This window comes from Entelurus aequoreus, linkage group LG08 (genome assembly GCF_033978785.1).
Source record: "Entelurus aequoreus isolate RoL-2023_Sb linkage group LG08, RoL_Eaeq_v1.1, whole genome shotgun sequence".
NCBI classification, from domain to species: Eukaryota; Metazoa; Chordata; class Actinopteri; order Syngnathiformes; family Syngnathidae; genus Entelurus; species Entelurus aequoreus.
The window spans coordinates 21,004,442-21,019,767 of NC_084738.1; the positions used below are offsets into that span (position 1 = coordinate 21,004,442).

A 15,326-nucleotide genomic window follows, 5' to 3' on the forward strand; every position below is an offset into this window, starting at 1 on the left:
GAGTCTAACCATTGGAATCATTTCTATAGTTTGAAAAGATCCAGCTGGCCGCTTTGAAATGTTTGTTGTTTTGTAAGACCCGTGTCACGTTTGATTGATTGATTGATTGAGACTTTTATTAGTAGGTTACACAGTGAAGTACATATTCCGTACAATTGACCACTAAATGGTAACACCCGAATAAGTTTTTCAACTTGTTTAAGTCGGGGTCCACTTAAATTGATTCATGATACAGATATATACTATCATATATACTATCATCATAATACAGTCATCACACAAGATCATCACATTGAATTATTTACATTATTTACAATCAGGGGTGTGGAGGGGGGGGGGGGTGGGGGGGATATGGACATCAAGTAGTGGACATAGAGAGAGAGAGAGAGAGAGAGAGAGAGAGAGAGAGAGAGAGAGAGAGAGAGAGAGAGAGAGAGAGAGAGAGAGAGAGAGAGAGAGAGAGAGAGAGAGATCAGAAGGCATAAGAAAAAGAAAAAGTATCTGCATTTGATTGTTTACATTTGATTATTAGCAATCCGGGGAGGGTGTTAGTTTAGGGTTGTAGCTGCCTGGAGGTGAACTTTTATTGCGGTTTTGAAGGAGGATAGAGATGCCCTTTCTTTTATACCTGTTGGGAGCGCATTCCACATTGATGTGGCATAGAAAGAGAATGAGTTAAGACCTTTGTTAGTTCGGAATCTGGGTTTAACGTGGTTAGTGGAGCACCCCCTGGTGTTGTGGTTATGGCGGTCATTTACGTTAAGGAAGTAGTTTGACATGTACTTCGGTATCAGGGAGGTGTAGCGGATTTTATGGACTAGGCTCAGTGCAAGTTGTTTAACTCTGTCCTCCACCTTGAGCCAGCCCACTTTAGAGAAGTGGGTAGGAGTGAGGTGGGATCTGGGGTGGAGGTCTAGAAGTAACCTGACTAGCTTGTTCTGAGATGTTTGGAGTTTAGATTTGAGGGTTTTGGAGGTGCTAGGGTACCAGGAGGTGCATGCATAATCGAAAAAGGGTTGAACGAGAGTTCCCGCCAGAATCCTCAAGGTGCTTTTGTTGACCAGAGAGGAAATTCTGTAGAGAAATCTCGTTCGTTGGTTAACCTTTTTGATTACCTTGGTTGCCATTTTATCACAGGAAAGGTTAGCCTCTAGAATGGAACCTAGGTAGGTGACCTCATCTTTCCTGGTGATGACACTGTCACCTACTTTTATGGTGAAGTCATTGACTCTCTTAAGTTTGATGTGGGACCCAAACAGGATGGATTCTGTTTTACCCAAGTGGATGGATAGCTTGTTGTCAGCGAGCCAGGTGCAAGTTCTACAGAGCTCAGCACTGAGGATTTTCTCCACCTGTGACTTGTGCTTGTCTGATACCAGCAAGGCAGAGTCATCCGCAAACAAAAACAATTCACAGTCGCATGCTGATGACATGTCGTTTATGTATATTAGGAACAGTAAAGGTCCCAATATACTGCCTTGGGGGACTCCACAGCTCACCGACTCCACAGCTCACCGAGAGGGGGGGGGGACACGGTGCCGTTCACCTCTACCACCTGCTCCCTCCCCTCCAAGTAAGACTGCATCCAGCTCCAAGAGGTTTTGTTAAATCCGATTGCTCTGAGCTTATCCAACAGTATAGCATGGTTAACGGTGTCAAAGGCCTTCTGAAGGTCCAGCATGACCATGCCGCAGTATTTGCCCGCGTCCTCCTCATGTTTGATGTGGTCGGTCAGATAGAGAAGGCATGTGTCAGTGGAGTGGTTAGTTCTGAAGCCGGATTGGAATTTGTACATGAGTTTATTAGTGGCAAGGTAACTATCGACCTGTTCATAAACTATTTTCTCCATTACTTTCGAAATGGAGCTGAGAATAGAAACAGGTCGGTAGTTGCCAGGTTCCAATTTGCTTCCTTTTTTAAAGAGGGGAGTTACTCTTGCTATCTTAAAATCTTTTGGTACTTGGCCTTGTGTAATTGATAGGTTTATTATGTGCGTGATGATCGGGGCAATGATGGAGGCAGAGTCCCTGAGGAATCTGGAGGGAATATTATCAAGGCCGGTGGCCTTGTTAGGGTGGAGCGCGCTCAATTTTTTAAACACCTCATCAGCTGTGACCATTTCTAATTTGAAATCATCGTTGGATACTCCTAGCTTTCTGTAGAAGGCTTTAATGTGTTCTACACCAAAGCGACCAGAGTGGTGGGACAGCTTGTTGACAAGAGTTGCGGCTATGCTGGTGAAAAAGATGTTAAGTCTGCTAGCTACCTCCATTTTGTCTGTAATGAGGGAGTCACCCTCCTTGATGCTGATGTTGGTGAGTCTTGTTTTAAGTTTCTGGCTGCAACCAGGAAGCTGGTTGTTGAGAATTTTCCAGAGCTCACGTGGCTTATACGTGTTTTCCTCTATTTTGTCGTTAATGTAATTTTTTTTTAAGGATTTAGTCAGGTTGGTTGACTTATTTCTTAATTTATTGCATTGCTTTTTGAGAGTTGAAAGGAGTAATTTGAAAGAATGAACGTGACTTCAAACTTGACACCTCATCGGCTGGTTCTGAGACAGGATCGATTGCTTCAGTCTTAATTTACCGGTAGTGAGTCTTGCTTTTTGAAGCAGCAAATTTTTCTACACTGAAATTTTCAGCACTGAATTTTTACACACTGATTTTTTTTTTTTACACTGGGGGCAGTGTGGTTCGGTTGCTAGAGCCACCGTACCAGGAACTTGAGGTTTCCAGGTTCAATACCCGCTTACACCATCCTCGTCATAGCCGGTGTGTCCTTGGGCAAGGCACTTTACCAACCTGCTCTCAGTGCCACCCACATTGGTTTAAATGTAGCTTAAAGGATGTACATAATGTAAATTGATTGATTGAGAAGTTTATTGACATCTTAAAGAATGAAATCCATGTAATGCTTTAAAAAGGCAAATGGATGGCACAAAAAGCCAAAAGGCTTGTTTCCATTGTGGTCCATTAAATATTCATCACATTTGATACATTCAATCATAAAATATATATAACCTGTAACATGTATATAAAAATAACGTTACATTTTTAAAAATAAATTATGTACATATACACAGTATACATGTCAGGTGATTTGAAAAATAGTATATACAAAAAATGCTTGGAGTCTCTAGAGAAAAAGCATTATAGAAATATAATTCACTTCAGCAATTTTTTTCACACTGAATTTTCAAACACACGCATTTTCCTAACAACTTTTTTTCAATGAAATTGTCAATTTGATGTAAAAAAAAAAATATTATGTTCACAAAATTCAAACACAAAAAATCCGGTTACATATATTAGACACAAATAATGAATACACAAGGAATCCAACAGGAAGCACAACCAAAACAGGAGCACCAGGACATGAAATGATACAAAACACTGGAAATTAGCAAACAAAGTCAAAACCTTCATGTGGGATCATGACAATGTGTTTTATAATGTGAACAACACCTCAGAAGTCAACCAGGATCTGACACCAACTTTGCTGCTGTGTTTCAGTCTGCAGGAGAATCTTCTGGGAATGGATGGAGCCATTTTCATTGCCACGGCCTTGAAAGGAAACCACCACGTGACATACATCAAGTATAGAGCATTACTGTCTTGTGTGTTTGTCTTCCGTGACTTGTGCTTGCTGTTCATCCATGCGTCACGAAATAACACAAATATTCTATTTTGCACTTTAGTTTGCAAGGAAACGGTCTTGGAGAATCAGGAGCCAAAGTCATATCCGATGCCATTCGAGCCGATGCGCCTGCTTGCGTGGTGGACATCTGAACGGCTCCGGGAAAGCAAGGAAGGAAGTTTTTGTTGTACAGTAGCATGCTGGACCTGGCTGCAAGGAATAAACATGTTTTCCACTGACACCGGGACACATCACAAGGTATTAAGTGTAATTATGTGGAGTTAAGTGGTGTGTTTCTGCATGCTGTGCTGGAGCGCAATTAACAGTTATTAGGTTTATAGGCAATTAGGACCAAATTATGCTTCCCAAAGTACAGCAAAAAAGGCACTCTGGGAAATTTACAGGCATTTTGTACCTGGTCCTTCAGTGGGGACTTAAACCACTTCTTAATTATACCAATGTGACGGTACAGCAGCAGTGAGACAGTGACGCCGTTAGCTGTCAGCGTATTTATTAACAGCTTGAAATGTAAGTGAGATAAATAAATGATAAATGGGTTATACTTGTATAGCGCTTTTCTACCTTCAAGGTACTCAAAGCGCTTTGACATTATTTCCACATTTACCCATTCACACACACATTCACACACTGATGGCGGGAGCTGCCATGCAAGGCGCTAACCAGCAGCCATCAGAGGCAAAGGGTGAAGTGTCTTGCCCAAGGACACCACGGACGTGACTAGGAAGGTAGAAGGTGGGAATTGAACCCCAGTAACCAGCAACACTCCGATTGCTGGCACAGCCACTCTATCAACTTCGCCACGCCGTGTGCGTAATCCAAAGAGATAAAGTGTGATTATATTTGAGTGGTTACCAGCGGGTGTTGAAGGTGCGTGTTGAAATCGAGGCGGAAGTCCAAAGAGGGAAAGGCAGGCTCGGAAGTCCACAGACAGGCGGATGGTCAAGGACTGGAGCGAGGCGTCGTGGTCAGTGGACAGGCGTGAGGTCGAAGTCCAGAGGGGATCCAGGAATACGAGAGACACGGCTCGACAACGAGGAAGGGCGACGGGAAGCTGTAGAATGACACAACACGAGAGACAGTGGACACGACAGGGAGGGAACACAGAGAGAGAGAGCTAGCACATGCAAGAATGCTGGAGACGTGTTGGCTTACTGTATGGGTACGAGGAGCTACGTTCTGACACTGGATCTCAAGACGCGCTGGCTTATGAAGGCAGGTTGCTCATCACGTGCAATCTGTGTTGATTGCAGATTGCTTGAAGCCGTGCGGAGGCGCCACCGCAGCCCGTGGGCGTGGCTCGCGGTGCGCTCAGCAGAGCGCGCAGCAGGATGAGAGGCAGCAGGAGTGTGACCGTAACAACAGAATGCTAAAATTAATGTACAGTAGTAGGATTACGCTACACCTTTGGAATACCAATTCAGCATTTTGTTAACTAAGTTTTTAGCCTTATGCTTGAGTTTTAGCCTAGCATGTCCGCCATGTTTGAGGAGTGTGCATTATTTAACCATTTAGTTTTTCTGCCTCGTGTATAGTAGACCGTATTTTTGCTTTGATGCTGATTCCAACAAGAATGTACAGCAGTAGGATTCTTGCCAACATTTTGGGATACTAATTTAGCATGTTGTTGTCATGTCTGTGATCATGTTTTGTTTTAGCCGTGTCCTGTTTGGTTTTGGTCACTTAGATCCTGCTTTTTCACTCCCTTGTTTTGTTTCCATGGTTACTGTTGCGTTGACCAGCATTCCTCCAATGGGGAATTCAAATTGCTAGTCTCTCCCAGATTCTTTTTATGGCAATATGCTGTTGTTTATATTCAATCACCAGGCAGAAGTTGGTATTTTGTGGTTTATTCTCCAAGCTTAGAGGACAAACCTGAGACCAATCCAGCACCCAAGCGTTCCCCAGCCCGGTCCAGATCGGTCTAGCTCGGTCTCCCCGAGGTCCCGTGATCTTCCGTCTGTCCCTCGCCCCCACTCGCTTTGTTTAGACTACTCCGAGTTATCTCTACTCTGACACATTCCAATCTAGAAGGCCAACACCTTACTATGAGACTCAAAAGAAGGAAGAATACTAGCTATTCTTTATATGACTATAGGAGTTTAGAAAGAAGTAACACTTAAATATGGATATGCTTCCAACAAGTCCCCCTTTAAGATCTTCTAATAAGATCTTTATTACTTGTACACAACTTATAAAGCACGCCCCACATTAAAGTAGGTGCTGTTTTTTTTCTTTAAGCAAGCTAGCGATAAAACAACAGCTTATTTACATGGGAGATAGATGGAGGGAGTCCACGTCAATGTCGTCATGGTCAGGGAAGTAAACCAACAATTCTCGAAAGTCTTAAAGTTACCACTTTGCTAGACCCCCTTTAGTGACACTTAGCCCAAGGGGCGATAAAGCAACCGCATGAGGCTATGATGGCCAAAAAAGCTCCGAATGGAGACCAAGACAGACTTAATTAGGTCAGTCCACCTGCCTAATGTGCTTAGAAGCCAATCTTTGAAGGGGTCAGAGAGAGAGTTCCCTAGACAGGGCCTGGAGGCCCTTTAAGGCCCTCTGAACTGAGCCATCGGGGGTAGTGTTGTTAGGAATGAAGGTACAGCATTGGTCACCAAACATTGCACACACTCCTTCTTCCTTGGCTAGGATGCGGTCAAGGGCTATGCGGATCTGAACGGCCCTGAGGGAGGTCGGGGCAAGTTGTTCAGCAAGTCCCTCAACGGCGTCATGATTCAGGTTGGTTAGTCTCAACGGCGGCGGGGAGTTAGAGAGGCCGCTGAAACAGGAGTTCCAAGGGGTGTTAATTTGGTGAGTGGGGTCACCAGTCTAACCATAGCACAAAGCCCAACGGTTGACGTCGGGATTCTAATGTACAATCTGTGCTTCCCACAACACCAGAATAAGTCAGCTCGTGCCTAAGGGCCTATCCTAGAGCCATCTATCAGTGTGGTGCACCAGTAACGGTTGATGTCACCCAATTTGTTGGGGGACGGAGAGGGTCCTGTAATTTGAAAACGCGTGTAATTCAGCTTATGGGCCACAAAGGGAAGAAGTCGGGTGGCATTGTCAACAGTCCAGCGGAAGAAGCAACACAGTCACCCAGGTTTTGGCATCCACCTGAGCCACAGGTTGTCTGCACCCGCTCCTAAGGTCAAAGGTCAAAGTTACCAGGCCTTCGGTGGTGATGTCATTAGCACGCACGGATGTGAGCCTTTGAAACACCACCGAGGTGGGGTGGTACTTTAGGTGCTACAGAGGGTGTAGAGGTAGTTAACGCCCTCTCAAGGACATTAATTTTAATAATTCCTTTAGCGTCTGTATCAGTCAGGTCAACCCCCAAAACAACATAAAAGGGACGATGGGCACAACTTACCAGAGTATGTTGTCTGCATCCGACACCAATGGTTCAGGGTTGAGTCGTAACAAATATAGAGGTTATTACCACTGTAATAGCTATTGTGTCCCCCGTAATTAATCACACTGCACAGGTCAAAAATAAGTCTTGCTATCCCCTTTGACCCAGTCTATTTAAAGTCCGCTGTATGTTCTTAGACACTTGTCAGTCACTGTCGTCAGGAGGGATGAACTGAGACACAAAGACAGTAGAACACGCCCAAGCACCAGTCCGTCAGGGAACACTAGTCGGGTGTAACATCCTGCCTTTCGTCTATCAATATCAGAGTAAATTAGGTAACAAAACGGGGATAAACATCAAACTTTTCACTTAATGTAACGACACAGATAGTTATGCTGCAAACAAGCAAGAAAAACTAAGAAACATTTAGCATACTGGATTGGTCTCACACAAGGATATACAATATAGAAGTTGAAAAGAGTAATGTAGGTAGAAAATCTCTCTCGTCTCCTTAGCTGAGGGGCAGATGTTGTGGCGATGTCAGCAATGACATCGTCCCCTCCACCAGCCAGTCGAAGGGCGTGGGACGTCCGTTCCACGACCTTGAAGGGACCAGTCCACCTGAGCTCCGTCCACTTGCGTTTGATGACCTTGATCTTGACCCTCTCAGCGGGCGGAAGGGAATCTGTACAGAAAAACTGGCACACAAATTCTGCAATTTTTTGTGTAAAATACCATTTTGGTTTTACGCTGAGTCCTCCTTCCATGGGGGGGGGGGGGGGGGGGGGGCTGCTGGTCCTGTGAATGGCTGACCTGTATGCAGCTCATAGGGTGAAAAACTCAAAGGGCAGTAAAACAGTTTTATTCACGGACCTTCGAATGATCATTAACGCTAATTGCAACATGTCAATCCAATTAAATTTGGTCTGTGCACAGATTTTAGCCAATTAGTTTTTTATGTTCTGGTCCATCCTTTCAACCTTGCCTTGGGACTCAGGATGGTACCCCAAACCCGTGTTCTAGTCCGAAAGCCTTTTCGACCAAGGCTAAGTGAGTATTTTTTAAAATGGTTGCCGTTGTCTGACCTAATCTTTTTGGGGAAACCATGTCGGGGTACTAGGTCATTCACAAGTCATTTAATTACTGATATTGCATCCTCTTTTGAGGTTGTTGTTGCTTCCGGCCAACCACTGTGATTGTCAACACAAGTCAGTACGTACCTTTTCCCTTGTACCGTATTGATCATATCAGTGAAATCAAAGACTATACATGGTTCACCCTCACCTCCTCCATATTCTAAATTTGATATACTAAAGTACTATCGATGTGTAAAATCATTATTTTCAAATTAAAATTAGTTATAACTTCTTACCCACGGGAAAAATGTTAAAACTATGGAATGTGTCAGAGTCGGATGATTGTCGATTTTGTTCCAAGGAGTCTGTATCCACCCTCACTCACCCCCTTCTGTTTCTGAAAAAAGGACTGTGTTAGTCATACTATCACTTTCAGAAACATCTAAGAAAAAGGTCAGCTAATAGTCAAGTAGCGGAGGACAGGTCATGTTTGAGGTCAATGAAAGTCTCTTTAGCCTCTATGGTCCACTGGGGGGTGGTGTTAGGGTAGGGGACCCCTTAGCAATATCACAAATAACTCAAACTCAACTAAACCCTAACTTTTATGTAACTTATTCAATATGGTGAAAGTAACAAAATATGCTTATATTTATATTGTCACCAATACTAGAAAAATACTACCCTTATGGCGGATGCTTTAGCAATAGTATTTTGAAATTTTACCACACCTGGTGACCCCAATAATTCATTAAGTCAAGCTCATGTTGTAGAAAGTTAAATGATGCAGACACGTTTGTTACTGAATACTTTCTATCAGACTTCTGTCTTGACGACTATGTGTATGTAATAAGCAACTATAATTATTTGATATGCTTAAATGTCTAAGGTGTCGTTTTAGCTCAGCTGTTGTGTAGCTGCTAGCTCCTCGTAGCCTACAGGTGTCTAAAGTGCAGCCCATAGTAATGTGTTTAACATAACCATGGGCTAAACCTAAACAATTGAAAATGTGGTATTTGGGTGTTGGTGTAATGTTTGGCAGCTACGCCGTGTCTTATCATTGGACCTAAGTTCTTTGGTTTTGTAGGCGAGACAGAGAGCAAGGGAACAATGTGGGACACTATTGTGTCCATCTTATACCATGCTAGCTGTTGCAAAGATAGGTCAACATGAGCAGCCACACCTTCAGTTCCAACATATATAAATAATCATAACATATTGCGAGTCGGGTGGCAGAACACACGGAAGCATCTCAGTCAGTCAGGGTTTTCACTGTTAGAGCAGTTGGATGTCAGCCATTCCTGTTGTTTCAGGCTGTGGTATGAGCTCCTGGAGGAGCCTTGGTAGTGGTGTCGCAGCTTGGTGGTTGAGCCGTCAGGTAACACCAGGAAGGTTCCTTCTGTGCGATATTGAATGTCAGGGTACAGTCTGTAAAGGAGGTCATTACCAATATGGCAGGGTTTGTCCAGGTCAATCACGAAGGGGTGCTTTAGTGTGTGTCCAGCAATCTGAACCGGAAGTGGTTTGGTGACAGGCAACCTTCTTGTGACCCCAGCGAAGCCTTCGACCTTTAAAGAGGAAGCACACAGTTTCTTTGGTACCTCTGCATTCAGAATCGAATGGGTGGCGCCAGTGTCAATCACGAACTGATAACATTGTCCGTTGACACTCATGTCCAGCAGGGGGCCAGTCTCTATCTCCTGCTGGGGCTCCTGCGGTGGGTGTGCTTTGCCACGCCGGTATGATGTTCTGGCTGCAAACCGGGGCCTGTCTCGTTCAGAGGAGTTAGGACATTCACGTTGCCAGTGACCCGGCAGGTCGCAGATGTAACAGTTTCCACCCCGGACTGGCTTTGAATTATTGTGTTGTCCACCACCCGAGTCCAAACGTCTGGTCTCACGTCTGTTGAGGATTCTTTCCTCCACCTGTTGGAACTCAAAAGCAAGGTCACCCACAGCTGAATATACCCTATCTGATTTTTGACCTTTTGGTTCTTTTGACTTTTTATCTTCGGCGATCTGTAATTTAAGTAGTTGCTTCCTTGTTGCTCTGTCATTAGCCCTATTTTGCATGGGATGAATAAAATGTCCCTGCCATATGTTGTTTTTGGCACCGTGTATATCAGGGTTAAATTTGTCCAAAGTGTTTGGCCAAAGGTTCCCTCCCGGAGGTACAGGTGGGAAAGCAAGGTCAACAATGGCTTGCATGTATGCATCGGCAAGAGACTTATATTATAGTTTGTCCAAAGTGTTAACGTCATGTGTCAAAAATGTCTGCCGGAGAAAATGGTCAGACGTGTACAAGGGGTTAATTTTCGGAGGCAGGATTAATCTTAGAGGAGGCGTGTTAATACCTCCTTCTCTTGTCACTGGAGTAGGGGGCGGTGACTTAGTCAAAGTCTGGGCGGGTCGTTTGAATTGTCTTGCGCATGCGCGGCAGACAAAAAACCAATCAGTTCATTCTGTCATTAATCATCGTTTCTTTTGCTGCATTTCGTTTTTCCACGTAATCCCCGTTTACTTTTATCATACGCCAAACTCTTAAATTCTCTCCCTGAGTGTTCCATTTTCACCAGCGCACACACACACACACACACACACACACACACACACACACACACACACACACACACACACACACACACACACACTCAGCAACACACACACACACGAGCACGCATAATCACTCCCGCACACACACAAACACACACACGAGCACGCGTAAGCACTCCCGCACACACACACTCACACTCAGCAGCACACACACACACGAGCACTCTCTCTGCGTTTCACCTACCATAAAACTTCCAGTTACTTTTTTATTTTATTTTATTTTATTTTTTATTTCCTTATTTTACCAGACGTTTGAGTTCACAGCTTTTCGAGTATTGTAAACCCCCTTTTAACCCTTTCAAGGAACGTTCTCTTTTTTTTTCTTTTTAAACTGTACCTGCTAATTCCATTGTCGACAACCGTACATTCAATTGATCATCAAAAACAGTAATGATTCATCACATTCCTCCCCGACCGCCATCACATTTCTATCTGTCACACTTGTTCATGTCAAACCCTGTGGTCATTGTGTCTCTCATGCCCCATCCGTAACCCGAGAATGTATTTCTCGTATTTTTCATGAGGACTTTAACCTTGAACCCTATTAGGGGTGACCAAATCCCCAGGGCGAACCACACCCGACTATTTGCTTACTCGTCAGTGAAGCAGCCCGTCACGGTAATCTTTATCGTATTATTAATAAGGACTCTAACCTCAGAATTAAAAATACGAACGGACTTTAACCAACAACTTTATCGTATTATTAATAAGGACTCCAACCTCAGAATTAAAAATACGAACGGACTTTAACCAACAACTTTATCGTATTATTAATAAGGACTCCAACCTCAGAATTAAAAATACGAACGGACTTTAACCAAGAACTTTACCGTATTATTCAGAAGGACTTTAACCTTGCGAATTTTAATATACGGATGGACTTTAACCAATAACTTTATCAGGCACAGATGAAAGATTCAAGACACAATGACATGAGTTGACCACTATGTACAACTATAATGTAAAATGGCGGACAGGGCAAAAATGCAATCAATCTATCAAAATCACCACTCTGTGCCTGGGATCACAAAACAGTGTTTGACTTACAGACTTCAGGCCAGACTCCTAATGCAGATTTTATCCAAAAAGAAAGGTTCTGCTTACCTTGAATTGGCCAATTGAGTCCGTCCAGAAGATTGCAAAAAGTCATCAATCAACAGCGTGCCATCTCGGACGAAGCCCCCAAATTGTTGCGTTGACCAGCATTCCTCCAATGGGGAATTCAAATTGCTAGTCTCTCCCAGATTCTTTTTATGGCAATATGCTGTTGTTTATATTCAATCACCAGGCAGAAGTTGGTATTTTGTGGTTTATTCTCCAAGCTTAGAGGACAAACCTGAGACCAATCCAGCACCCAAGCGTTCCCCAGCCCGGTCCAGATCGGTCTAGTTCGGTCTCCCCGAGGTCCCGTGATCTTCCGTCTGTCCCTCGCCCCCACTCGCTTTGTTTAGACTACTCCGAGTTATCTCTACTCTGACACATTCCAATCTAGAAGGCCAACACCTTACTATGAGTCTCAAAAGAAGGAAGAATACTAGCTATTCTTTACATGACTATAGGAGTTTAGAAAGAAGTAACACTTAAATATGGATATGCTTCCAACATTACCCATTAGTTTCACCTGTTCCACGTCTGCACTCACACACCTGTCATTAATCATGTCGGTATTATTTAAGCTTTCAGTTGCCAGGCAGTCGGCCCGGCGACATTACTTCTGACACCCATGCGTTCATTCCAGGCCATAGTTCCATGCACGTTTTTCATGCCACAGTAAGTGTTGTATACTTCATGTTCATAGTTTTGGCCTTTGTGCTAGTCTTGTTTTCATTAGCCAAGTTTGTACTTCCGCCATTGTGCGCGCTTTTCGTTTGTTCCTTTTGTTAGTGTTTAAATAAATATGTCCTTACCTTCACGCCTTGCCCGCTCCAACTTTCCTTTGCATTCCGGGAAAACAAAACAACCCAAAGTCCACGCTTTGACAGTTCTTTGCGATATTTTGTGTTTTAGCCTAGCATGTTTGCCACGTTTGTGGGGTGCGCATTAGTTAACAATTGTATTTGTTTGCCTCTTGTATATGATATTGTTGTGAAGTGTATTTCTGGTCTTGTCATCATCGTCCGGACAGAAGGATGACACGGCAGTGCGGCTGGATCAAAAGAGACGTCGGAGACGCTTTATTGAACCAAAAGTTGTTTTATTTCAAGCCAGCGTTTTTAAACAGGTCTGCAGTACCCGGAGGAGCCTAGGTCAAAAAGTGAAGGACTCCTGCCTTGGAGAAACCAAACCATCAGCTTTATATTCCTACCCCCTGTCTGTGTGTGTGTGCTGGGTCAGGAGTGTGCATCCTCACCATAAAGGGGGGGGGTTTGTGTGTAAGTGACTGAAAAACAACAGATGCTGATCGTAGCCTAGACGTTTACGTCAAGCTAAACATGTAGTCTCTTCTCACGGATAGGGCCATCACCTTTGCATACGAAGGTCCAATTTAATTGCCTTTTCTTCCGCGAGAACTAATCCAATCCACACACAAATGTCAGTACTAAAGGGCCCTATGCTATTATTTGGCCCAAGTGAAATACCTACTATTTAACCTGGTGGTTTGCTTTCTCCAAGATGAATAAAAACATTCACCATATGTAGAACATAATATGAGTTAATTAATTCACTTCAGTTGTTTGAATGCTAATTCCAACGTTACAACAAGCATGGTACAATTCTTGCCAACATTAAGGGACACTGATTTAGTATTTTGTTGGCAACATTTTTGTGTGTTTTTTTTTGTGGAGGGTGCATGAGTTAACTATTTAGTTTTTCCGCCTCTTGTAATCATATTTTTGCATTTATGCCAAAGCTAACAAAAATGAAGTAGTGTTTTGGTAAAATTTGGGCAGGCTAATATAGCATTTTGTGAGCCATATTTTTAGCCATGCATTTGTGTTTTAGGATTAAGATTAAAGATTAAGGTACCAATGATTGTCACACACACATTAGATGTGGTGAAATTTGTCCTCTGCATTTGTCCCATCCCCTTGGGGAGCAGTGGGCAGCAGCGGCGCTGCGCCCGGGAATCATTTTGGTGATTTAACCCCCAACTCCAACCCTTTGTTGCTGAGTGCCAAGCAGGGAGGTTATGAGTCCCATTGTTATAGTCTTTGGTATGACTCGGCTGGGATTTGAACTCCAACCTACCGATCTCAGGGCGGACACTCTAACCACTAGGCCTTTAGCCTACGTATGTCCAACATGTTTGTAGAGTGTGCAGCGGCAGAATTGTTTTTCTATTTTTTGGGCTTACTCTCAGATTGAATGCCTTCTAAAATGTGTATATATATGTATGTATGTATGTATGTATGTATGTATGTATGTATGTATGTATGTATGTATGTATATATATGTATATATATATATATATATATATATATATATATATATATATATATATATATATATATATATATATATATATATATATATATATATATATATATATATATATATATATATATATATATATATATATGTGTGTGTGTATACTATATATATATATATATATATATATGTGTGTGTATACTATATATATATATATATATATATATTTATTGAGTATATCGGCGGTGAAACAAATTATACGAAAATAATGCCCATTTACCTTAACTGCGTTTTTTTGATGCCACATTATCAACAATATGGCATAGTTTTGTTTGCATGTGTTCATATCAATTTAGGATTTTGCCGCCTAATAATTGATGCAGGATAAGTACCTTTAGTAAGAACAAAACCCACTTTTATTTTGATGGTTTATTTTGCTGTTTGGGAAATAGTACAATAAACTCTGAAAAAATGTGTTTCGGCTGATACTATGCACACAGTGTATTTTGCCGTGTTAAGTTGACCATGTCTTTTTTTTTTTAGTTTCACTTAGTTTACCTCTGCCAGGCAGAAGTGTTGAGACAAAAAACAAAAGGGATAAGCGGTAGAAAAATGGATGGATGGATGGAAAAACTTATGCACGAGTGTATAGTTCTATAGCCAGAGCAAAGAGTTTGAGAATGTGACCGAGCATATTGCACATTTGAATCAGGTTGATGTGAGTGTTTGATAGTGTTTTTTCGTGCATCCTTTTGTTGAAAACTTGAAAGGGCTTCATTCTGTCTGCTGCCTGTACCAACATCTTTATGCATGCTTCTAAACAGGTTTCCATTTCCATCCAAGGGTTTGCTGATGACACTTCTGTTGAAATAACCTCGCAATCAGTCGCCCCTATTGCATGTGTGTAACATAGTCCTCTGTAAACACCGTGTATATACGGGCAACCGCAGCGCTCAGAGCTAATACCTGTGTGTAGTTTGTTTATTGTTTTCTTGAACAACAGTCAGGCGTCACAGTTCAATGAATGTGATCACCGCCGTTCTTTTGTTCTGAGGTAGCCTTCAATTATTGACCAACACCTGTCAATGATTCCAGATTCGGGCGCTTTTCCACAGCGCTGATGGAATTACACGGTTAGCACAAGCTATACACATGCTCTAAGGGACCTTGAACACTTTTGTTCGGAGTAAATTCCCTCTTTGATGAGGGGATGAAGTGGAAAACCTGCCCTTCTTACAGATTTGACGGCTACAGGCA

At 42.8% G+C, this 15,326-nt stretch overlaps 2 protein-coding genes across 3 annotated transcripts in view; both read left to right on the plus strand.

The window, feature by feature from the left end:
* nlrc3 (NLR family, CARD domain containing 3) overlaps window positions 1-4,121 on the plus strand; it is a 54,136-nt gene extending 50,015 nt beyond the window's left edge. For both annotated transcript variants that reach the window (XM_062055906.1, XM_062055907.1), the window contains exons 18-19: window positions 3,513-3,596; window positions 3,698-4,121. In XM_062055906.1, the coding sequence (XP_061911890.1) occupies window positions 3,513-3,596; window positions 3,698-3,788 (175 nt within the window). In that variant the 3' untranslated portion in view covers window positions 3,789-4,121. The remainder of the gene's footprint in view (window positions 1-3,512; window positions 3,597-3,697) is intronic.
* The window catches only part of si:ch211-183d21.1 (uncharacterized), a 145,161-nt gene that overhangs the window by 104,497 nt on the left and 25,338 nt on the right, over window positions 1-15,326 (plus strand). The gene's annotated exons all lie outside the window — the stretch shown is intronic.